At 39.5% G+C, this 24962-nt stretch overlaps 1 protein-coding gene across 6 annotated transcripts in view; it reads right to left on the bottom strand.

Moving 5' to 3' along the window:
• Window positions 1-2656: 2656 nt before the first annotated feature.
• Window positions 2657-24962, bottom strand: part of EXD1 (exonuclease 3'-5' domain containing 1) — a 38553-nt gene continuing 16247 nt past the window's right edge. For 5 of the 6 annotated variants that reach the window (XM_036842982.1, XM_036842980.1, XM_036842981.1 and 2 more), the window contains 5 exons: window positions 11660-11764; window positions 11497-11577; window positions 9417-9560; window positions 8169-8360; window positions 2657-3764 (listed from right to left, as the gene is read on the bottom strand). In XM_036842982.1, coding sequence (XP_036698877.1) covers window positions 3105-3764; window positions 8169-8360; window positions 9417-9560; window positions 11497-11577; window positions 11660-11764 — 1182 coding nt within the window. In that variant the 3' untranslated portion in view covers window positions 2657-3104. The remainder of the gene's footprint in view (window positions 3765-8168; window positions 8361-9416; window positions 9561-11496; window positions 11578-11659; window positions 11765-24962) is intronic. The other variant, XM_036842984.1, reaches the window with a different exon arrangement.

Genomic DNA, 24962 nt, shown 5'->3' with positions numbered 1-24962 from the left:
GCAGTCCTGTAGTGGAAGTGTGGAGTCCTAACCACTGGACCACCAGGGAATTCCCTTTACTCTTTTTTTTTTTTTTAATTTATTTAATTTTTGGCTGCGTTGGGTCTTTGTTGCTGCTCGCGGGCTTTCTCTAGTTGTGGCGAGCAGGGGCTACTCTTCATTGCGGTGCACAGGCTTCTCATTGCGGTGGCTTCTCATGTTGCAGAGCATGGGATCTATGCATGCGGGCTTCAGTAGTTGTGGCTCGTGGGCTCAGTAGTTGTGGCGCACGGGCCTAGTTGCTCTGTGGCATGTGGGATCTTCCCGGACCAGGGCTCGAGCCCGTGTCCCCTGCACTGGCAGGTGGATTCTCAACCACTGCGTCACCAGGAAAGCCCCCCTTTACTCTTTTAATATTGTCTTTTCGTGCACAAATTTTTACAATTTTCACAAAATCCAGTTTGTCTATTTTTTCTTTTTTTGCCCATGACTTTGGTGTCAGTAGTAGGTTTTTTAAAAAAGAACTTTATTAAGTAGAGTAAGTCCCCTGCTAATCCTAGTTTGCTGACAGTTTTTTTGTTTTTGTTTTTTACCATGAATGGATGTACAGTTTTGTCAAAAAATTTTTTTCAGTACCTACTGAGATAATCACATGGTCTTTCTCCTTTATTCTGTTAATTCGATGTATTACATTTTCATGTTAAATCACACTTGCATTCCTGGGATAAACTCCATTTGGTCATGATGTATTATTCTTTTTATGTATTTCTGGATTCTATTGCCAACATTTTGTTAATGTTGCAACTTTAGTGTCTATGTTTATAAGAAATATTTGTCTGTAGTTTTCTTTTCTTGCAATGTTGTTGTCTGCTTTTGGTATATGGTAATGCTGGCCTCATAAAATGAGTTGGGAAGTGATCCTTCCTTTTTTTTTTCCTGGAAGGATTAGTATTATTGCTTCCTTAGATAGAAATTCACCAGAAAAGCTACCTGGGAACAAAGTTTGCTTTAGGGAAGGTTTTAAATTATGAATTTGGTATTTTGTGTTTTTCAATGAATTTGTCCACTACAACTAAGTTTTTCAGTTTGTGGGCATAGAATTGTTCACAGTAGCCCCTTGTTATCCTTCTTTTTTTTGGCTGTGTTGGGTCTTCGTTGCTGCACGTGGGCTTTCTCTAGTTGCGGCAGGCGGGGGCTACTCTTCTTTGCAGGGCGCAGGCTTCTCATTGTGGTGGCTTCTCTTGTTGTGGAGCACAGGCTCTAGGTGCGCCAGGTTCAGTAGTTGTGGCACGAGGGCTCAGTAGCTGTGGCTCACAGGCTCTAGAGCACAGGCTCAGTAGTTGTGGTGCACGGGCTTAGCTGCTCCATGGCATGTGGGATCTTCCTAGACCAGGGCTCGAACCCGTGTCCCTTGCATTGGCAGGCGAATTCTTATTCACTGTGCCCCCAGGGAAGTCCCTATTCTTTTAATATATATATACAGGATCTGTACTAATAATCTTTCATTTCTGATATTGGTAATTTGTGCCTTTTTAAAAAAAATCTTGGTCAGTATGGGTAAAAGTTTAACAATTTTACTGATCTTACAGGTTTTGGTTTTATTGATTTTCTCTCTCCACTTTTAATTTTATTGATTTCTATTCTTATCATTATTTGTTTCATCCTACTTAGCCCAAGTTTAATTTATTCTTCCTTTTCTAGCTTAAGATGGAAGCTGAGATCACTGGTTTTAGATCTTTCTTGTTTTATTGTTTAAGTATTTAAAGATACAAGTTTCCTTCTATGCTTATCTTGAGCTGCTTTTTACCGCAACCAATAGTAAAAGTACACATACTCTGGCATACAACAGAGAAAAAAAGTTTCACAAAGTGATACTTTCCTTTACTATGTATATCGCACTCTGATATTCTCTATTCTATTCCATTGTTTAAGAAATGCTGTTCATGGGCTTCCCTGGTGGCGCAGTGGTTGAGAATCTGCCTGCTAATGCAGGGGACACGGGTTCGAGCCCTGGTCTGGGAAGATCCCACATGCCGCGTAGCAACTAGGCCCGTGAGCCACAACTACTGAGCCTGCGCGTCTGGAGCCTGTGCTCCGCAACAGGAGAGGCCACGATAGTGAGAGGCTCGGTGCTTTCACTGATGTGGCCCAGGTTCCATCCCTGGTCAGGGAACTAGGATCCCACAGGCCGTGCAGCGCCGCAAAAAAAAAAAAAAAAAAAAAAAGTTACAGATTTCTCACTGGATTCTAGACCTAGAAATCCAGACACATTCCAATTTATTCCTACCCTGACCCAATGAAGAAAAGTGAGAGATAACCTAATACCAAACAGGTTTACTGGTTATTATACACAAAAGAATGAGCAACTTGCAAGTATTCAACATAAAAAGAGCTCAGTACAGGCTACCTTCCTTTCACCCTAAGAAGGCATACCAACTCCAGGCAAACAGAGTGGAATCAAACTTCAAGTTTACATAATAGACATACTCTAAAGAAGGCCCTGCTTTGTTAGGGAAATGGACAAAACTCTCTAAAAGTAAATGGAATGAAAAGAAATTAAAACTGGGATATTGATTCCTGTAATAACATAAACTATTATTTGTCTATGACATAAGACAGACCAAACATTTAAAATTCAAAAATAAAGTTAATATTTTTCATCTTTATTGAGGTATAATTGACAAAGTTAATATTCTAAAAAGGGAAAAAGTACAGGTAAATTTGTCAGGTACTAATATTTTTAAACTTATGGCTAAGAGTTTTACCAACACCCTTCAAACCAGAAAAAACAACAAAAAATTTAAAGTATAGATTCTTCCAGACACTAAATCCAAAATTTTTCCCTTCTTCAAATCCTTTAAACCCAAATTATGAGAAATAATTCAGTCTGGCCACAGGGAACATTTCTACACAGTGACATAATCAGAACATTTACTTCTTCCATTATTTAACTTATTCATTCCCATCCTAATCAAATTCCAAGAATATAGGAGTAAGCAAAAGGATATAATTTCCCCCAAAGCCTGTGACTAATTTACAACACAAGAAACTTAAGCACTGAGGAAGGCCTTGATGGCAGAGGAAATAAGCCACCTTTATTGGCCTCAAGAACAAACTGCAGATCTCTAAGGCAGATTGGGAGAATCTGGATTTATCCAGGAATCAGTCTTCTCCAAAGCTGGGCAGGGAGGAAGTGTGGGAAGCACAGCTTTTCTAAAAGGATGAAAAATGTCACTTGGAGACACTCTGGTTTCCTGAGGAAGGGAAGGAGACATTAAAACATCTTGTTTTGTACATTTTAGATCTTCCTTGTTTTCCACCATCAGTAACTGTTCTATCTCCTCTTTCAAAGATAAATTTGTCTGAAACTCTTGTTTAGGTATCTTGAGGTATGCTTTTTGAGTTATTCTCTGGTCCTTAAACCCCTCTGACTCAGGGCAAATTTGTTTGTTACTGGAATCTTCACTGACTTCTTCCTTTATGGGAGGTAGATGTTGAGGTTCCGCTGTGGTTTGCTTACTCTTAGATTCTTCTTTTAGCAAACTTACATCCTTGTGAGATGTAAAATTTGGAGCTTTATCTAGCCTAGAATTTTTACAGAGTAAGAAACCTCTTACTTTTCCCTCTTTCCCTGCTGTCTCTGTCATAGATTTCTTTGGATGTAGTACTGTCCTTATTAGGAGTCCCTGCGCATTTACTCTATATTCTTTTGCAGCTCTCTCTCTGCGCTGTCTCTGGAAGTCCTTGAGTTGAAGCAGTTCCTCTGGGAGCTCCATACATGTACGCTAAGAAAAGAAAATGAACACAGGTTTACTATAACTAAACTTCTGAATATGGTCCTTAAAATCACTTTAAAATCACTTCTACTACACTTAGTATTTGGCAAGCAAGGGTCTATTCAAATGTGTTCTTATAGCACCCTCTAGTGTCTTCAACTATAGTAGTACTATTTTTCAAGTAATTTAAATATTTTGAATCCAATTTTGTGTGTATGTTGTGCATGTGTGTATGTATAAAGATTATACAATGAAAAATAAGGGTCCATTCCAACCTCGCCCCAACTGCCTTAGCAGGTGCATCCTCTAAAAAGCAGCTTCTTCTGTAGCCTCCAGAGACAGTCTTTGCATATATGATCCCTTACTAAATATTTATCTATTCATTGTATTACATTTTTCAATTTTTATTTTCCCCCAACTTTTTACTTTGATAACTCTTTCTAAAATTATTTTATACAAATGGTTACATAATATCATATAGTCTTCTTCTTCTTGATTTTTCCAACTAAAAAATCTGTCTTGGAGATTTTTCCATATTGGCAATTTTAATGGCTGTATGGATATACCATAGTTTGTTTAACCAAACCCTTGGGGATGGATATTTGGGTTGTCTTCAGTATTTTGTCATTACATAAATGCTACAATAAAGAATATATTAAGAAAATTCCTCTTTGTTACATGAGGCAAATAATTTTTCCTAGGTTGCTTGCCCTTTGACTTTGTTCACAGTATTTTCGCCATACAAAATTTTTAAAGTCATATTTATTCATCTTTTATGAGTTCTGAGTATTTCTGTGTTGCATAGAAAAGCATTCCCTCATACAACTCAATAGCAAAAAAGCAAATACTCTTAATTTAAAAGTGAGCAAAGGACCTGAATAGATAATTTTCCAAAGATATTTAGATGGCCAACAGGTACATGAAAAGGTGCTCGAAGTCACTAGTTATCAGGGAAATGCAAATCAAAACCACAATGAGGTGTTACTAACACCTGTTAAGATGGCTATTATCAAAAAGACAGATAACAAGTGTTGGTGAGAATGTGGAGAAAAGGGAACACTTATATGCTGTTGATGGGAATATAAATTGATGCAATTTACATTCCCATGTAAAACAGTGGAAAACAATGTGGATGTTCCTCAAAAAATTAAAAATAGAACTATTATATGGTCCAGCAATCCCACGTCTGGGTACATATCTGAAGCATATGAAAACAGGATCACAAAGAGATACGTACATTCCCTTGTTCACTGCATCATAATTCACAATAGTCACAATATGTAAACAACCTGTGTTTATCAACAGATAAATGGATAAAGATGTGGTGTATATACACTATACAATACAATATTCTGTACAACAGAATATTTTTCAGCCATAAAAAAGAAGGCAGTCCTGCCATCTGCAACAGTATGTTTGAACCTGGAGGGTATTATGCTAAGTGAAATAAGCCAGACAAAGACAAATACTGCACAGTATCACTTATATATGAAATCTTAAAAAACAAAAACAAAAACAAAAATCTGATTTCATAAAAACAGAGAATAGAATGGTGGTTCACCAGGGGCTGAGGGAGAGGAAAATGGGGACATGTAGGTCAGAGGGTACAAACTTTCAGTTATAAGAAGAATAAGTTCTGAGGATCTAATGCACAGCATGGTTACTGTAGTTAATAGTTCAGTATTGTATACCTGAAAGTTTCTGAGAGTAGATCTTAAGCATTCTCACTACATAAAAAAAAGTTAGCTATGAGGTGATGGATGTTAGTTATCTTGATCTTGATTATCATTCCACAATGTATATCAAATCATCACGATGTACACTTTAAATATACACAATTAATTTTGTCAACTATTCCTCAGTAAAGTTGGGGGAGGGGACACATTCCCTAATGTGACATAATTTTCTTTTAATACTTTAAAAAAATATTTATTTATTTACTTATGTATTTAGCTGCGCTGGGTCTTAGTTGCAGCACATGGGATCTTCATTGCCGCATGTGGGATCTAGTTCCCTGACCAGGGATGGAACCCAGGCCCCCTGCTTTGGGAGTGCGGAGTCTTAGCCACTGGACCACCAGGGAAGTCCCAATACTTTCTTTCCAATACTTTTATAATTCTAGTTCTTACATAAATACTTGATCCATGGGATTTATTTTGGTGTATCGGAAAGAGATAACAATCCAACTCTGATTCTCCTCCCCAACAATGGTTAGTCAATTGCCTGAGGCCATTTACTAAATACTTATCTTTTTCTCATTGATTGGAAATCTTACCTTTATCCCAACCATTACTGATATATATGAGATCTATTTCTGGGTTCTCTATTCCATCGATCTGCCTATACATGTACCACTCATATTTAGTGCAGACATATAATATATTTTAATATCTGACAGGACTATTCTTATTTATGCTTATTTATCTCTATAAACACTATAATCGCAGTTTGCCAAAGTAATTATGGCTTTAGCATTTTTCTTAGAAGAAAGTTAAATTTAAAAGTTAATTTAGGGGGCTTCCCTGGTGGCGCAGTGATTAAGAACCCGCCTGCCAATGCAGGGGACACGGGTTCGAGCCCTGACCCGGGAAGATCCCACATGCCGCAGAGCAATTAAGCCCGTGCGCCACAACTACTGAGCCTGCGCTCCAGAGCCCACGAGCCACAACTACTGAAGCCCGCACACCTAGAGCCTGTGCTCCACAACAAGAGAAGCCACCGCAATGAGAAGCCCGCGCACCGCAACGAAGCGTAGCCCCTGCTCACTGCAACTAGAGAAAGCCCGCGCACAGCAACAAAGACCCAATGCAACCAAAAAAATAAATAATAAATAAATAAATTAATTTTTTTTTAAAAGTTAATTTAGGAATAACTGATTGCCAAAAATACTTAGTGTCTCCATTCATTTAAGTCCTCTTTTACGCCGTTCAGTAATACTTTAACATTTTTTTCATCTCTATATTTCACATTTCTTGTTAGGTTTATTTCTAGATAATCTATTTTTTGTTACAATTATAAATGAATTTTCCCCCCATTATATTCTGTAGTTGTGTATAGGGATATAGGAAAGCTATTAAGTTTTATGTTATATTTGTACCCATTTTACTAAACTGCCTTTTTGTTTGTGGCAGTCTTTTTTAATTGATTCTCTTCAGTATTCAGGTATATCACAGGCAAGTCATCATTCCTATTCCTCCTGTTCAATTTTTATAGTTCATCTTTTTTTTCTAACCTCACTGGCTAATAGCTTCAGAAACTACTAAAGTAGTGGTGATAGTCACCATTTCTGTATATTTCTTGATATTGATGTTCCCAATCAAATATTAGGTAGTCTTCTTGCCTGAGATATATGTTTTATCATGTTAAAGTACCTATTCCAACTTTAATCAATAATGTATATAGAATATTATCAAATTTTTTTCAGCAATAAACAGTGAGAGCAAAATATTAAAAAGTTAAAAAATTGTCCTTGGCTTTACAGTGATAAATGAAAAACATTAAAATTCTCCAATCAAACAAACTATGAAAGGATTTTTACATTGCTCTTTTCTTGTTAAACAGTGAGAGCAAAATATTAAAAAGTTACAAAATAACTTTTTCAGCATTTATGAGATAATCATAAGACTTTCTTGGCCCTAATAAAATACAGAATTTAATATAATATTAAATATTAATAAGTATTAATATAATATTAAACCATGCTTGTAACTAGAATCCAGAGACACATTAATAGAAAAGTATAACACATCTAAGTGGAGTTTGTACCAAAAATGCTATTATTTTATTTAGGATTTTGCATCAGTATTCCTAAATGAGAATTGTTTACAGCAGTAGCCTATGAACTTTTAATGTAAGGAGTCAAATAGTAAATATTTTAGGCTTTGTAAGCCACAAACATGGCTTTTGCATATTTTAACAATCCTTTAAGACTGTAAAAATCATTTTTAGCTTGTGAGCTTTACAAAAATAGGCCATGGGCCAGATTTGGCCTGATGCAATAGTTTGCCAACAATGTAAGTTTTCTTATATTGTGCTGGCTTCATAAAAATAACTAATGAAATTTATCCTTTCTTTGAAAGATATATTTACTGGAAACATAAGAGTATTGTGAGAAAATTGGTACAATATTTAAGAAAAGAGTTAGGACTTCTAGCACATCAACTTTTAGTTTTATTGAAATGCACATCACCAGTTGCATCATACGAAATAAATGTCAGTGATCATAAAAAATATATATATATTGTAAAAAAGTGCTTAAGGAGCTGAATTAAGCCCAAGCTATAGCCGCTTCAAGAATATTTATCATCAAGTCTGTTGAAAGAAATTTGGTGCAGCTGTGAAGAGTGGGTATCACTGTGGCCCCCACGAGGACGCAGAGGTCCTGAAAACACAGCCACAGAGAGTGGCACCTACCTCCATGCCTCCCAGCCAGTCTGCAGACCCTTCTCGGTAGGTGTTTAGGTACCCGTCCACCAGGGTAGTTAGATCAGACATCATTTCATCTAGGAGTACCAAGCGAAGGGGGAGCAGGTAGGTAGCTTCCAGGGCCAAAATTTTTAGCAAAGAGGGTGAAAGAGGTCGTGTGAACCATAGTTCTGGGTTTTCCTAGAGACACCAAAACAATTTTCTCTGAATAGTAAGCAAATCTTTAAAGAAAATAATGGTTTATCTAAGTGCTGCTTAACTTAAATCACCATTACTGTCATTTTCTTCAGTTATTACCTTCTACTTTCACACTATGGCTAGCCTTCTGAGAATATACACACATGTACATACACACACTTATTGTGTGTATACAGTGAGTGTGTGTATGTGATGGGGGAAAGATGTGGGGAGGGAGGGAGGGAGGGAAGAAGAGAGAAAGAGAGAGAGATTAGGGCTTCTCATTCAAAACTGGAGGCAGGGGCTTCCCTGGTGGTGCAGTGGTTGAGAGTCTGCCTGCTAATGCAGGGGACAGGGGTTCGAGCCCTGGTCTGGGAAGATCCCACATGCCGCGGAGCAACTAGGCCCGTGAGCCACAACTACTGAGCCTGCGTGTCTGGAGCCTGTGCTCCGCAACAAGAGAGGCCACGATAGTGAGAGGCCCACGCACCATGATGAAGAGTGGCCCCCGCTTGCCACAACTAGAGAAAGCCCTCACAGAAACGAAGACACAACACAACCAAACATAAATAAATAAATAAATAAATTTAAAATATGGAGGAAAAAAAATCATTAAAAAAACATGACTTGATGTTTAAAAAAAAACTGGAGGCAGCAGGACTGATTAGATTATATGGCCAAAATTGCAGCCAATACAGTCATGACCTAAGTTTGCATGCAAGGCTATTAGAAGCTGAAGAAAATCTATCTTACTTTGGGAGAAATAACTGGCATGATTTTTGTTCCACTGCCTTAATCCAAATTCCCAATAAAATCCCCACTTGTCCAACTTGAAAATTTATTTCAGAGTACTTTTTAATTGATAACCAACAAATCTGGATGCTGGCTTTTTTCCACTTGAGACCACAAACAAACTGTTCCCATTTGGAACAACTAAGATTTTGGCAATGTTCATACGCTTACACAGCAGCTGTCATTTCTCTATATAATATGCTGATAATCCCACTCACAAGACACTTGAAAATATTAATGTTATATGGGGCATAGGTTAATACTCACCCAAATCCGTTTTTGTCTCTCTTCCAGAAAGGAGAGATGTTTAGGGGCTATTTTAAGGTGTTTGATTAAACTCTCCTGTAAAGTACTAATGCAGTTTGGAAGAAAACCGCCTGTTTCCATGGAAAATTGAAGGACATCTGCTACCTGTGGCATTAAAAAAAGACAAACAGACCAGTCTGTAGGATATATACAGAGAGTTATCTCATGACAGAAATAGCAGAAATACATTTAGAGAAACATCTTTAAATACCATTTTTCCCAAGGACCCACATGATAGACAATGCCATTAGAAAATTTAAAGTTGTTAGGTTATCTTATTCTGAAAAATTCGAAAAAAAAAAAAAGAAAAAGAAAAAGGATCACCCAACTTTAATGTGTCCCTGTCTATTTTCTTTTCCACTTCTTTTATTTGCCTGCCTTATGGTTATTTATTGCTCTTTGGTGCCTTCAAGGAATGGGGAAAGGAAGATAAAATTAAAGAATTACTTCTACTTATTAGCAACTCTGGTAAAGTTTTGGTAAGGAAAGCTAATAAAATTAAGAACTGAAATCATTATTTGTCTGTGTGTGGTAGGCTAAATAACGGCCCCCAAATATATCCACATGCTAATTCCTGGACCTGTGAATGTTATCTTAAATGGCAAAATGGACTTTGCTGCTGTGATTAGTTAAGGATATTGAGATAGGGAGATTAACTTGAATTATTCAGATGGGCTCTAAATGTAATCACAAGTATTCTTATAAGATGAGGCAGAGGGAGATTTTACTACAGTCAGAAGAGAAGGTGATGTGATGATGAAAGCAGAGACTGGTGCACTGTGAAGATGGAAGGAGCCACAAGCCAAAGAACACAGGTGAAAGATGAAAAGGCAAGGTAACAGACTGTCCTCTCAGAGCCTCCAGAAGAAACCAGCCCTGCTGACACCTTGACTTCCACCCAGTGAAAATGATTTCAGACGTCTGACCTCCAGAACTGTAAGAGAGTAAATTTATGTTTTAAGCCACAAAATTTGTGGTGATTAGTTACAACAGCAATAGGAAACTAATACACTGTGTTAAACGAAGACAAATTGAAATAATTCTGAATTCCTGCTTCTTGTACTATGAAAATCTGAAAAGAAAAATATGGAAAGATATGCCAATGTCTTCATTAGACAATACATACGAGGTCTAATCAAGAAGCCTGATGGCCTCAAGGGAACAATGAGCAATTTTCTTACATTTTGGAGTAAGCATAGAAGCAATCTCTATATAGTGAATGCTCTTGAAAGAAGACCCAAAGGAACATGTAAACAAGAGAAGTGGCACAAAGTTCATTATAAGCAGATACATAAAGAGCAAACTAAAACCACATACAATAACATAAAGTTGAACTTTTAGGAATTTCTGTTAAAAAATAATTGGCTAACTCATTATTTTAACCCCTCTCCAAAGGCTCTAGGTTTATATATTCAAGATCTCCCTTTCATGGCATTAACCTAGAAGACTAGAAGAACTTAAAGAATACATAATGAAAACTAGTGGGTTTATGGCTCTCACAGCCAAACCAGAAACCCAGATCTAGTATAATCTAGGAATTTTTCATTTCTCTAGGTCCTTTAGATCAGAGAAAAACCTCTTATCTTCAGGCTATCTGGGGCCAGAATAGGCTTTGGGGGAACATCTAGGGCAACCTGCATCCCTGAGCTAGATGCCAATTAGCCATTAGCCTTAACTGATACATATGTGGTAAAGGCATAGACATGACTGTCCACCTCACAGTAAGAATCCATGTCAGATTTCCAAATGACCCCAAAATTGTTTGAGTTTCTGAATGCTACAGAGTATGGAGCTTGCTTCTTATCTGAAAATTTCTGGAGCAAAGTGAAGGGAAAAAACCCTAAATAATTATAAGTAACTTTTCTCCAGTACTTCTTCAGTGCACCAAATGTTCTCACATATTGTACAAACATCTTACATGAGAAGTGGGCAGGAATGAGGCACACACAAGAAGACTTTCAATCATTCATCAGACAAGGCCTATTTTCTACAGGAGCTATATACACTGCATTGATTCCAGTGTTTCCCTGCATGCATGTACCTGGGTGTCAAAGACATTATTCAGCAAAATTCCATACTGATGAAGGAGGCAATCAGAAAGCCAACGACAATCATGGATAACCTAAGGAATCAGAAGACAGAGACAGAGTTATTAGAACCTGGCTGTTATTCTTACCAGCAGACGAATCAACTTACACACTCACCTTCAAAATTCTCTTGTCTTCTAATACCATCCGAAGTCCATTGCTGAAAGCACGACTTCCCAGAAGGAAAATGTCAAATAAGTAAACTCGGCTATTTGTGGCCACCTACAACAGACCATCCAGACACACATAAGAAAGAACTAGGGAAGGGGGTCTGAGGATCAAGAAAGGCATGTGAAAAATATGTAACAGCCTCATCTTTAAAGTAAACAATAGGCACTCATTGATTCTTAGGGAAAACAGGTTTAAATTTACCTTAAGTAAAAAAAACCAAAACACAAAAACACTATCACTGTGATTTTCAAAAGGAAAGAAAAGGACAAGCTAGTAGTTTAACCTTTAGCTTTTTTTTTTCTTTAATGTTTTATGTCTCACCTGTGGCATTCTAAAATCCAGGGATTATAGGTTTAAGGGAAATGAACAATATTTCACTCTCGATAACACAAAACGCTATTTCTCTGAGTTCCATAATACGCATGATTGTCTTGGGTGTTACATAAAATTACTCATAAGGGAAGATCCCTGTCCTCTAGCAGTTTAAAACAGGCAACAAATACACTGGCACAAATGGTAGGATGTGAAATACTGTCATTTTGATCAATTTTATACAATTATAAGTATTCTAGGTTGTTTCTGATCATAAAAGTCACGGAGGCCGTACAGCTGGATAATCTACTGAATCAAAGAATGAAGGCAAGAACAGATCCAAATAGGTCTAGACAGCCAGCCACAGGACAGTCAGATGCCATCTTTGTCATTTCAGGAGCTAACTATTGATACAGCTACAATTACCAGGCCTACCAGGCACCCATTCTCAGATCTTTCACGTTGTTTGCCAAAATTTGACACCTGAAATAGTCAATCCCAATCTACCTCTTTAACTGTAAAAATTGAATGGACACATTGTAGAAGTTTGGAAAATAATTCTCCGCTAGACTGTAAACTCTGTGAGAGAAGAGGTTATGTCAGATTCACCACTCGTAGCTGAAGCAACCACTAGAACAGAGCCAGGCACGTGGACGGCTGTCATCCATCTCTTCAGTGAATCACTGCGTCATGCCACACAACACCCCCTTCCGTTTTTTCATATAAAAGATGTATAACACTCTAATAATATGCATTCAAATCTATATCCCACTTCTTCTTTTCATAAACTTTCAAACATTTTTCTATGCTGCATTTGTCATCGATTTTGACAGTCACATAAGATCTATCAAATGTACTGTAATGTCTGCTACTGTTAACTAAGTGGCTTCTGATTTTTCACCACTATAAATGATGCCAAAATGAATAGGTTCTCATGGAAATTTTTCTTCATGTTTTGAACTATTTAGGATAGATTCCCAGAAACAGCCCTGAGAAGTAGGCCAAAGGACAAAAAAACCTTTAAGACTCTTAAAAATTATTTGCTACCTTAAGACATAATATTATACCTGAAAATATCTGACCACAGATGAAGGTTAAACATTTAAATAATTTAAAGTTAAAGAAAAGCAGTGGGAGGGACTTCCCTGGTGGTGCAGTGGTTAAGAATCCACCTGCCAGTGTGGGGGACACGGGTTCAATCCCTGGTCCGGGAAGATCCCACATGCCACAGAGCAACTAACCCCGTGTGCCAGAACTACTGAGCCTGTGCTCTAGAGCCCGTGAGCCACAACTACTGTGCCCATGCACCACAACTACTGAAGCCCACGTGCCTAGAGCCTGTGCTCTGCAACAAGAGAAGCCGCCGCAAATGAGAAGCTTGCGCACCGCAATGAAGAGAGTAGCCCCAGCTCGCCGCAACTAGAGAAAGCCCGTGTGCAGCAATGAAGACCCAATGCAGCCAAAAAAAAAAGAAAAGCAGTGGGAAATACTGACAGAAAGAAAGCAGATTAGAAAAAACAGAACAAAGAAAGAAACACAAAATGAAAATAAAGGTTTAGGAATTAAAGGTGCTAGATACTGAGGAAAGTGAGGAGCTGGAAATAGAGGGATAGGCTGGAGGTCTGTATGTGACGAAGTAAGCCTCCAAGTTATCCCTTCCCACTCCCACGGAGGACAGAAGATATATTCTCTGGATAAATCCAACAAGAGAGGCTCTAGGGTTGGGAATATAAGATATAGAAGAGGGCAGAGGTTTGGTAATGGACTGAAAAATGAGTCTGCACACAATTGTGAGCCTCCAGAGCTTTTCCCTTGTAGCTTCCAGCTTGATACCACCAGCCTGTATTGGAACAGGAGGATAGAGGGCTCCAAGGAAGATGGCTTCAGGACAAAGATGCAGCACAGATTATCAGGATAGATGTGAGCATGTGAAAAACTACATTGAGGGAAAAATGTGGGAAGGCTTCGTCACAAATGAAAGGAAAACAAAGCTAGTAAGATGAGGCAATTATCAATTCTATGAAAAACAAAAAGTTGGGCAAGAAAAGAAACAATCTTACTGGCCCAACAAGGAGCAATGGTTACATAGCCATAATCACATATAGCCTGAATCCTGTCTTAACCAAAAATTGGGATATAACTTCCCCCCCAAAAAAACCAAAAACACTAATTTGAAAACATACATGCACCCCAATGTTCATAGTGGCATTATTTACAATAGCCAAGACATGGAAACAACCTAAGTGTTCATCAGCAGATGAAGGGATAAAGAAGATGTGGTGTATATATACAATGGAATACTACTCATCCATAAAAAAGAATGAAGTTTTGCCATTTGCAGCAACATGGATGGACTTGGAGGACATTATGCTAAGTGAAATAAGTCAGACAGAGAAAGAGAAATACTGTAGGATATCACTTATATGTGGAATCTAAAAAATACAACAAATGAGTGAATATAACAAAAAAGAAGCCGACTCACAGATATAGAGAACAAACTAGTGGTTACCAGTGGTGGGGGGAATATAGGGGTGAGGCAGTGGGAGGTACAAACTATTGGATGTAATATAGGCTCAAGGATGTATTGTACAACATGGGGAATACAGCCAACAATTTTGTGATAACGGTAAGTGGAAAGTAACCTTTAAAAATTGTATAAAAATAAAATCTTTTAAAATTGGGATATAACTAAATTGGGAGGCTCTAGGGAGGTGTGGGTGCTATAAGTGAGCAAAATCTTTGTTTAGCATAATAAAAGTTAATAATTTGTAAAACTGATGAATAAAGAGAGAGCAATAAGCATATTATCAAAAAAGGAAAATAGACACATTTCAACATGTTAAAAGTAGTTGCCTCTGTACTTTTTTGTGTCTGGTTCCCTGGTTTTTGAGGCTGCTACCAGAGGACACCCCTTGATGGCATGGCTCTGGTGGCCAGGGTGGCTTGTATTCCTGGGTCTCGTGGGACTGTGGCAATCGGAGGGACAGTTCTTGGCAGGCTACCACCCCTAGGGCACTGCACAGACAGTGGACTGGGGCACACTCTCCAGTCTTTCTGTGAAGGAGGGCTCTTTGCTCATCCTGGAGCTTCAGCCTGAGGGGCAGGCTTCAGGATTGGTACACATTAGTGGCCTATGGAGCTGCTCTCAAGGAACATAAGCTGTGGACTCCATCTTGACGCTCTCCCTTGCTCCAGCTCACCTATATCACCCAGAAAAGAGCTTTGACACTCATCTGGAGCCCTGATTTCTGCAACTGCTGCTCAGGGGACACCTCCAGATTGCCTGGCTCTGGTGGCCAGCAAGGTTTATGCTTGTGGTCCCACAGGAATGTACATATTTGCATACTTAAAAAACTGATGCCTGAAGGTCTCACTTCCAGTCACCCTGAGTCTATGTGCTGAGATCCTCCCCTTTAGGACACTGACAGGTCTTGGGACATCCTCAACTACTGGGAGCTATTAAAAATATAATAGGCTGCTTGGACAAGGCAAAGAGGTTTGAAAGACAACCAGGAGCTGAGGCAGGGTTGAATGACAAGGTTCATCTCCTACATGAGGCCACTCCTTAAACACTGGGAGGAGTGGTTGTTTCATCTACTATATAGAAACCAACACAGAGAGTCAACCTCAGGAAAAAAAACTTAATGAAATGGAGATAAATAATTTACCTGATAAAGAGTTCAAATAATGGTCATAAAGATGTTCACCAAACTGGGGAGAAGAATGGATGAACACACTGAGCACTTCAACAAAGAGATGGAAAATGTAAGAAAGTACCAAATAGAAGTCACAGACCTAAAGAATATAATAATTGAACTGAAAAATACACTAGATGGGTTCAATAGCAGACTAGATAAAGCAGAAGAAAGGATCAGTCAACTCAAAGACAAGGCAGTGGAACTCACCCACTCAGAGCAGCAAAAAGAAAAAACAACGAAAAAAGTAAAGACAGCTTAAGGTCTTATGGAACAGCATCACATGGACTAACATTTGCATCATAGGTCTCCTATAAGGAGAATGAAATGAAAAATGTAAATGAAATAATGTTTGTCAAAGTACTTTGTCAACTGTAAAGTGCTGTACACGTGTACTTTAACAACCTTGTTACTGGATTCTTAAAAAAAAAAAAAGCACCACCTCTGAAGAGAGAAATGGAGTGAGGATTTTTCTGTCCTCATAAGCCTTTTAGCATTTTTTTTTTTGCTTTTAATACATAGGGCATGTGATACTTTGATTTAAAAAATTAAACATACAAGTCCAAGGACCTGGTGGGAGAAAACGTGCCCACTGATTTGCTCCCAGTCACAAAAGACGATATTTGTAACCAACTGGATGTCCCCTCTGGTATCTAGACAACAAAAGGGGACAAATTAGGAAATAACCTAGAGGTGCCCAGGCCTGCATTACCAGGAAGTCCACCCTTTTGTTTTGGTAGAGAGAGGTTTTGGTTTGGTTTCTTCCTCCCTCCCCAGCTTTATTGAGATAAAATTAGCATATAACATTGTGTAAGTTTAAGGTATATAACATGATAATTTGATGTAAGTATATACTGCAAAAGGATTACTATGATGAGGGTAGTTAACATATCTGTTACCTCACATGGTTATCTGTGTGTGGTGAGAACTTTTAAGATCTACTCTCTTAGCAGCTTTTAAGTATACAATACAGTATTATTAACTATAATTACCGTGCTGTGCATTACATTCCCATAACCTATTTATCTTATAACTGGAAGTTGTACCTTTCGACTACCTTCATCCATTTCCCCCATTCCCCCACTCCTGGCACCACTACTCTACTCTCTGTTTCTATGAGTTTGGTTTTTTTAGATTCTGCATATAAGTGAGAGCATACGGTATTTGTCTTTCTCTAACTTATTTTACTTAGCTGAATCCCTCCAGGTTCATCCATGTCATCACAAATGGCAGGATTTCCTTCTTTTTTATGGCAGAATAATATTCCATTGTACATATATATCACATTTTCTTTATCTATTCATCCATCTATGGACACTTGGTTGTTTCCATGTATTGGTTATTGTAAATAATGCTGCAATATGAACATGGGAATACAGTTATCTCTTTCAGATCCTGTTTTCATTTCCTTTGGATATATACCCAGAATTGGGATTGCTGGACCATATGGTAGTTTTATTTTTAATTTTTTTGAAAAGCCTCCATACTGTTTCCATAGTGGCTCCACCAATTTACACTCCCACCAACAGTGCACAAAGGTTCCCTTTTCCCCATGTATTCATCAGCACTTATCTCTTGTCATTTTGATAACAGCTGTCCTGTGTGCGGTGATATCTCATTGTAGTTTTTTTTTGAAATAACGATAGCTATATTTTAAAATATTTTATTCATTTTATTTATTTATTTTTTGGCTGCTGTGGGTCTTAGTTGCAGCACACAGGATCTTCATTGTAGCACACGGGATCTTCGTCGCAGCATGCATGATCTTTCGTTGTAGCGCGCAGGCTTCTCTCTAGTTGTGGTGCGCGGGCTCCAGAGCTCGCGGGCTCAGTAGTTGCGGCACGCGGGCTTAGTTGCCCTGTGGCATGTGGGATCTTCGTTCCCCAACCAGGGATTGAACCCGCGTCTCTTGCGTTGGAAAGCGAATTCTTAACCACTGGACCACCAGGGAAATCCCTCTCATTGTAGTTTTGATTTGTATTTCCCTAAAGATTAGTGATGTTGAGAACCTTTTCATGTACCTGTTGGCATTTTGTATATCTTCTTTGGAAAATTGTCTATCCCAATCCTTTGCCTGTTTTTTTTTTGTTTTTGTTTTTTTTTGTTTGGTTTTTTTTTGGCTGTGTTGGGTCTTCGTTTCCGTGCGAGGGCTTTCTCTAGTTGCGGTGAGCGGGGGCCACTCTTCATCACGGTGCGCGGGCCTCTCACTATCGTGGCCTTTCTTGTTGCGGAGCCCAGGCTCCAGACGCGCAGGCTCAGTAATTGTGGCTCACGGGCCCAGTTGCTCCGTGGCATGTGGGATCTTCCCAGACCAGGGCTCGAACCTGTGTTCCCTGCATTGGCAGGCAGATTCTCACCCACTGCGCCACCAGGGAAGCCCCCCTTTGCCTGTTTTAATTTTTATTTATTGATTTATTTATTTACTGGCCACACCGCACAGCATGCGGGATCTTAATTCCCTGACCAGGGAATGAACCCGTGCTCCCTGCAGTGGAAGCGCAAATTCTCAACCACTGGACCACGAAGGAAGTCCCTGCCCATTTTTTTTTTTAATTTAATTAATTTATTATTTTTGGCTACATTGGGTCTTCGTTGTTGTGCATGGGCTTTCACTGGTTGTGGCGAGCGGGGGCTACTCTTCATTGCAGTGTGCAGGCTTCTCATTGCAGTGGCTTCTCTTGTTGTGGAGCATGGGCTCTAGGTGCGTGGGCTTCAGTAGTTGTGGCACAAGGGCTCAGCAGTTGTGGCACGTGAGCTCTAGAGCGCAGGCTCAGCAGTTGTGGCGCATGGGCTTAGGTGCTCTGTGGCATGTGGGATCTTCCCGGGCCAGGGCTTGAACCCATGTCCCCTGCATTGCCAGGCGGATTCTTAACCACTGTGCCACCAGGGAAGCCCCCCTGCCCATTTTTAAATTAGATTATTTGTTTTTTGCTATTGAGTTGTTATGAGTTCCTTATATATTTTGGATATTAACCCCTTAATAGCTATATGGTTTGCAAATATTTTCTCCCATTCCATAGATTACCTTTTCATTTTGTTGATCCTTTCTTTTAATGTGCAGAGCTTTTAAATTTTTGTTTTGTTTTAATGTTTATTTTTTATTTATTTTTTCTTATTAGTCATCCATTTTATACACATCAGTGTATACATGTCAATCCCAATCTCCCAATTCATCACACCACCACCACCCCCTGCTGCTTTCCCCCCTTGGTGTCCATATGTTTTCTCTCTACATCTGTGTCTCAATTTCTGCTCTGCAAACTGGTTCATCTGTACCATTTTCTCGGTTCCACATATATGCATTAATGTACGATCTTTGTTTTTCTCTTTCTGACTTACTTCACTCTGTATGACAGTCTCTAGATGCATCCATGTCTCTACAAATGACCCAATTTCGTTCCTTTTTATGGCTGAGTAATATTCCATTGTATATATGTGCCACATCTTCTTTATCCATTCGTCTGTCGATGGGCACTTAGGTTGCTTCCATGACCTGGCTATTGTAAATAGTGCTGCAGTGAACATTGGGGTGCATGTGTCTTTTTGAATTATGGTTTCCTCTGGGTATATGCCCAGTAGTGGGATGGCTGGGTCATATGGTAATTCTATTTTTAGTTCTTTAAGGAACCTCCATACTGTTCACCATAGTGGCTGTATCAATTTACATTCCCACCAACAGTGCAAGAGGGTTCCCTCTATGCCCACTTTCTGGAGAGTTTTTATCATAAATTGGTGTTGAATTTTGTCAAAAGCTTTTTCTGCATCTATTGAGATGATCATATGGTTTTTATACTTCAATTTGTTAATATGGTGTATGACATTGATTGATTTGCGTATACTGGAGAATCCTTGCATCTCTGGGATAAATCCCACTTGATCATGGTGTATGATCCTTTTAATGTGTTGTTGGATTCTGTTTGCTAGTATTTTGTTGAGGATTTTTGCATCTATATTCATCAGTGATATTGGTCTGTAATTTTTTTTGTAGTATCTTTGTCTGGTTTTGGTATCATGGTGATGGTGGCCTCATAGAATGAGTTTGGGAGTTTTCCTTCCTCTGCAATTTTTTGGAAGAGTTTGAGAAGGAGGGGTGTTAGCTCTTCTCTAAATGTTTGATAGAATTCACCTGTGAAGCCATCTGGTCCTGGACTTTTGTTTGTTGGAAGATTTTTAATCACAGTTTCAATTTCATTACTTGTGATTGGTCTGTTCATATTTTCTATTTCTTCCTGGTTCAGTCTTGGAAGGTTATACCTTTCTAAGAATTTGTCCATTTCTTCCAGGTTGTCCATTTTATTGGCATAGAGTTGCTTGGAGTAGTCTCTTAGGATGCTTTGTATTTCTGCTGTGTCTGTTGTAACTTCTCCTTTTTCGTTTCTGATTTTATTGATTTGAGTCCTCTCCCTCTTTTTCTTGATGAGTCTGGCTAATGGTTTATCAATTTTGTTTATCTTCTCAAAGAACCAGCTTTTAGTTTTATTGATCTTTGCTGTTGTTTTCTTTGTTTCTATTTCATTTATTTCTGCTCTGATCTTTATGATTTCTTTCCTTCTGCTAACTTTGGGTTTTGTTTGTTCTTCTTTCTCTAGTTCCTTTAGGTGTAACGTTAGATTGTTTATTTGAGATTTATCTTGTTTCTTCAGGTAGACTTGTATAGCTATAAACTTCCCTCTTAGAACTGCTTTTGGTGCATCCCATAGGTTTTGGATAGTTGTGTTTTCATTGTCATTTGTCTCTAGGTATTTTTTGATTTCCTCTTTGATTTCTTCAGTGATCTCTGGGTTATTTAGTAATGTATTGTTTAGCCTCCATGTGTTCGTGTTTTTTACGTTTTTTTCCCTGTAATTGATTTCTAATCTCATAGCGTTGTGGTCAGAAAAGATGCTTGATATGATTTCAATTTTCTTAAATTTACTGAGGCTTGATTTGTGATCCAAGATGTGATCTATCCTGGAGAATGTTCCATGCGCACTTAAGAAGAAAGTGTAACCTGCTGTTTTTGGATGGAATGTCCTATAAATATCAATTAAATCTATCTGGTCTATTGTGTCATTTAAAGCTTGTGTTTCCTTATTAATTTTCTGTTTGGATGATCTGTCCATTGGTGTAAGTGAGGTGTTAAAGTCCCCCACTATTATTGTGTTACTGTCGATTTCCTCTTTTAGAGCTGTTAGCAGTTGCCTTATGTATTGAGGTGCTCCTATGTTGGGTGCATATATATTTATAATTGTTATATCTTCTTCTTGGATTGATCCCTTGATCATTATGTAGTGTCCTTCCTTGTCTCTTGTAACATTCTTTATTTTAAAGTCTATTTTATCTGATATGAGTATTGCTACTCTAGCTTTCTTTTGATTTCCATTTGCATGGAATATCTTTTTCCATCCCCTCACTTTCAGTCTGTATGCTTCCCTAGGTCTGAAGTGGGTCTCTTGTAGACAGCATATATATGGGTCTTCTTTTTGTATCCATTCAGCAAGCCTGTGTCTTTTGGTTGGAGCATTTAATCCGTTCATGTTTAAGGTAATTATTATTACCATTTTCTTAATTGTTTTGGGTTTGTTTTTGTAGGTCCTTTTCTTCTCTTGTGTTTCCCACTTACAGAAGTTTCTTTAGCATTTGTTGTAGAGCTGGTTTGGTGGTGGTGAATTCTCTTAGCTTTTGTTTGTCTGTAAAGCTTTTGATTTCTCCATCGAATCTGAATGAGATCCTTGCTGGGTAGAGTAATCTTGGTTGTAGGTTCTTCCCTTTCATCACTTTAAGTATATCATGCCACTCCCTTCTGGCTTGTAGAGTTTCTGCTGAGAAATCAGCTATTAACCTTATGGGAGTTCCCTTGTATGTTATTTGTCATTTTTCCCTTGCTGCTTTCAATAATTTTTCTTCTTTAATTTTTGTCAATTTGATTTCTATGTGTCTCGGCGTGTTTCTTGTTGGGTTTATCCTGTAAGGGACTCGCTGCACCTCCTGGACTTGGGTGGCTATTTCCTTTCCCATGTTAGGGAAGTTTTCGACTATAATCTCTTCAAATACTTTCTCGGGTCCTTTCTCTCTCTCTTCTCCTTCTGGGACCCCTATAATGCGAATGTTGTTGCGTTTAATGTTGTCCCAGAGGTCTCTTAGGCTGTCTTCATTTCTTTCCATTCTTTTTTCTTTATTCTGTTCTGCAGCAGTGTATTCCACCATTCTGTCTTCCAGGTCACTTATCCGTTCTTCTGCCTCAGTTATTCTGCTATTGATTCCTTCTAGTGTAGTTTTCACTTCAGTTACTGTATTGTTCATCTCTGTTTGTTCTTTAATTCTTCTAGATCTTTGTTAAACATTTCTTGCATCTTCTCAATCTTTGCCTCCATTCTTTTTTTTTTTTTAATTTTATTATTTATTTATTTATTTATTTATTTTTATTTATGGCTGTGTTGGGTCTTCGTTTCTGTGCAAGGGCTTTCTCTAGTTGCGGCAAGTGGGGGCCACTTTTCATCGCGGTGCGCGGGCCTCTCACTATCGCGGCCTCTCCTGTTGCGGAGCACAGGCTCCAGACGCGCAGGCTCAGTAATTGTGGCTCACGGGCCTAGTTGCTCCGCGGTATGTGGGATCTTCCCAGACCAGGGCTCGAACCCGTGTCCCCTGCATTGGCAGGCAGATTCACAACCACTGCACCACCAGGGAAGCCCTGCCTCCATTCTTTTTCCGAGGTCCTGGATCATCTTCGCTATCATTATTCTGAATTCTTTTTCCGGAAGGTTGCCTATCTCCACTTCATTTAGTTGTTTTTCTGGGGTTTTATCTTGTTCCTTCATCTGGTACATAGCCCTCTGCCTTTTCATCTTGTCTATCTTTCTGTGAATGTGGTTTTTGTTCCACAGGCGGCAGGATTGTAGTTCTTGCTTCTGCTGTCTGCCCTCTGGTGGATGAGGCTATCTAAGAGGCTTGTGCAAGTTTCCTGATGGGAGGGACTGGTGGTGGGTAGAGCTGGCTGTTGCTCTGTTGGGCAGAGCTCAGTAAAACTTTAATCTGCTTGTCTGCTGATGGGTGGGGCTGGGTTCCCTCCCTGTTGGTTGTTTGGCCTGAGGTGACCCAACTCTGGACCCTACCTGGCTCTTTGGTGGGGTTGATGGCAGACTCTGGGAGGGCTCACGCCAAGGAATACTTCCCAGAACTTCTGCTGCCAGTGTCCTTGCCCCTTGGTGAGCCACAGCCACCCCCTGCCTCTGCAGGAGACCCTCCGACACTAGCAGGTAGGTCTGGTTCAGTCTCCTCTGGGGTCACTGCTCCTTCCCCTGGGTCCCGATGTGCACAGTACTTTGTGTGTGCCCTCCAAGAGTGGAGTCTCTGTTTCCCCCAGTCCTGCCAAAGTCCTGCAACCAAATCCCGCTAGCCTTCAAACTCTGATTCTCTAGGAATTCCTCCTCCCATTGCCAGACCCTCAGGTTGGGAAGCCTGACGTGTGGCTCAGAACCTTCACTCCAGTGGGTGGACTTCTGTGGTATAAGTGTTCTCCAGTTTGTGAGTCACCCACCCAGCAGTTATGGGATTTGATTTTATTGTGATAGCGCCCCTCTTATCGTCTCACTGCGGCTTCTCCTTCATCTTTGGATGTGGGGTATCTTTTTTGGTGAGTTCCAGTGTCTTCCTGTCGATGACTGTTCAGCAGTTAGTTGTGATTCCGGTGTTCTCGAAAGAGGGAGTGAGAGCATGTCCTTCTACTCTGCCATCTTGAACCAATCTCGAGCTTTTTAATTTGATGGTATCCAAATTGTTTATTTTTGCTTTTGTTGTTTGTGGAGGTTTGTTTTAAATAATTTTCATTTGTGCTGCTAACTCTAACCTAGTCATCTAAAAGCTAAGGTTTACCTAGAAAGTGCATGGAACAAGAGGGAGGCAATTTAATTCCTGAGCAAAACTGGGCTTGATACCTCCATTCCTTTCCCTTTGAGAAAGTAAACATTCCAGAGGAAAGAGTTCAAGAAGGCAGACTGCCAATCCTAATAAAAATATTCTCTCAGTAGGCTGATGTAGGTCTTCAGTCAAAGGATGGAGGACGTTGATTGGGAACTCAGCTGGCTTTCTTGGCCCACTCCCCCTTAAATACTGATGATGCTGAGTTTGATCCAAAGGTGGTTACCCATCCTCTAGCTATCCAATGCTCACTACAAAGTTCTTTGGATATAATGTATATCCTCACCTACATCTCCTTGATCCAGGAAAATGAGAATGATGTGGCAGAAATCTACTGTGGAAATCTACCAACCAGAGGAAAGATAAGAAATTCTCCATATTTCGGGACTTCCCTGGTGGTACAGTGGTAAAGAAGCTGCCTTACAATGCAGGGGACGCAGGTTCAATCCCTGGTCAGAGAACTAAGATCCCACATGCTGCGGGGCAACTAAGCCCGTGCACCAGTTACTGAGCTCACGCACCTCAACTAGAGAACCCGCATGCTGCAAACTACAGAGCCCACGCAGCCTGGAGCCCGTGCATTGCAATGAAAGATCCTGCATGCCTCAACGAAGGTCCCGGGTGCCACAACTAAGACCCAACACAGTGAAAAATAAATACAATAAATAAATAAATAATAAATCTTAAAAAAAAAAAAGAAATTCTCCATATGTCTAAGGCAAGAGAACAGAGCTGGGAAAGAAGACCTCAGGTAGAGCCTCTGAGACAGCAGAGACAGCAACGATGATTATAAAGCTCTTTCCTTTTTTTTTTTTTGGCTGCACCACACAGAATGCAGGATCTTAGTTCCTCGACCAGGGATCAAACCTGTGCAGTAGAAGCACGGAGTCTTTTTTTTTTTTTAATTTATTTTTGGCTGTGTTGGGTCTTTGTTGCTACGCGTAGGCTTTCTCTAGTTGCGACAAGCGCCGGCTTCTCATTGCGGTGGCTTCTCTTGCGGAGCATGGGCTCTAGGCGCATGGGCTTCAGTAGATGTAGCATGTGGGCTCACTAGTTGTGGCTTGCGCTCTAGAGCACAGGCTTAGTAGTTGTGGCACATGGGCTTAGTTGCTCCGCAGCATGTGGGATCTTCCCCGACCAGGGCTCTAACCCATGTCCCCTGCATTGGCAGGCAGATTCTTAACCACTGCTCCACTGGGGAAGCCCCAGAAGCAAGGAGTCTTAACCACTGGACCACCAGGGAAGTCCCTAAAGCTCTCTCCTTTGAAAATAATAAACTGAGTACAAGAAAATTGAAAGACATTCCAAACAAGCTATAGGACAGTGACACTGGGGTGACATAAAAA

Source organism: Balaenoptera musculus, chromosome 2, assembly GCF_009873245.2.
Source record: "Balaenoptera musculus isolate JJ_BM4_2016_0621 chromosome 2, mBalMus1.pri.v3, whole genome shotgun sequence".
Lineage (NCBI taxonomy): Eukaryota > Metazoa > Chordata > Mammalia > Artiodactyla > Balaenopteridae > Balaenoptera > Balaenoptera musculus.
The sequence above is the reverse complement of the archived record's forward strand: the minus strand, read 5'-3'. Positions and strand labels throughout refer to the sequence as shown.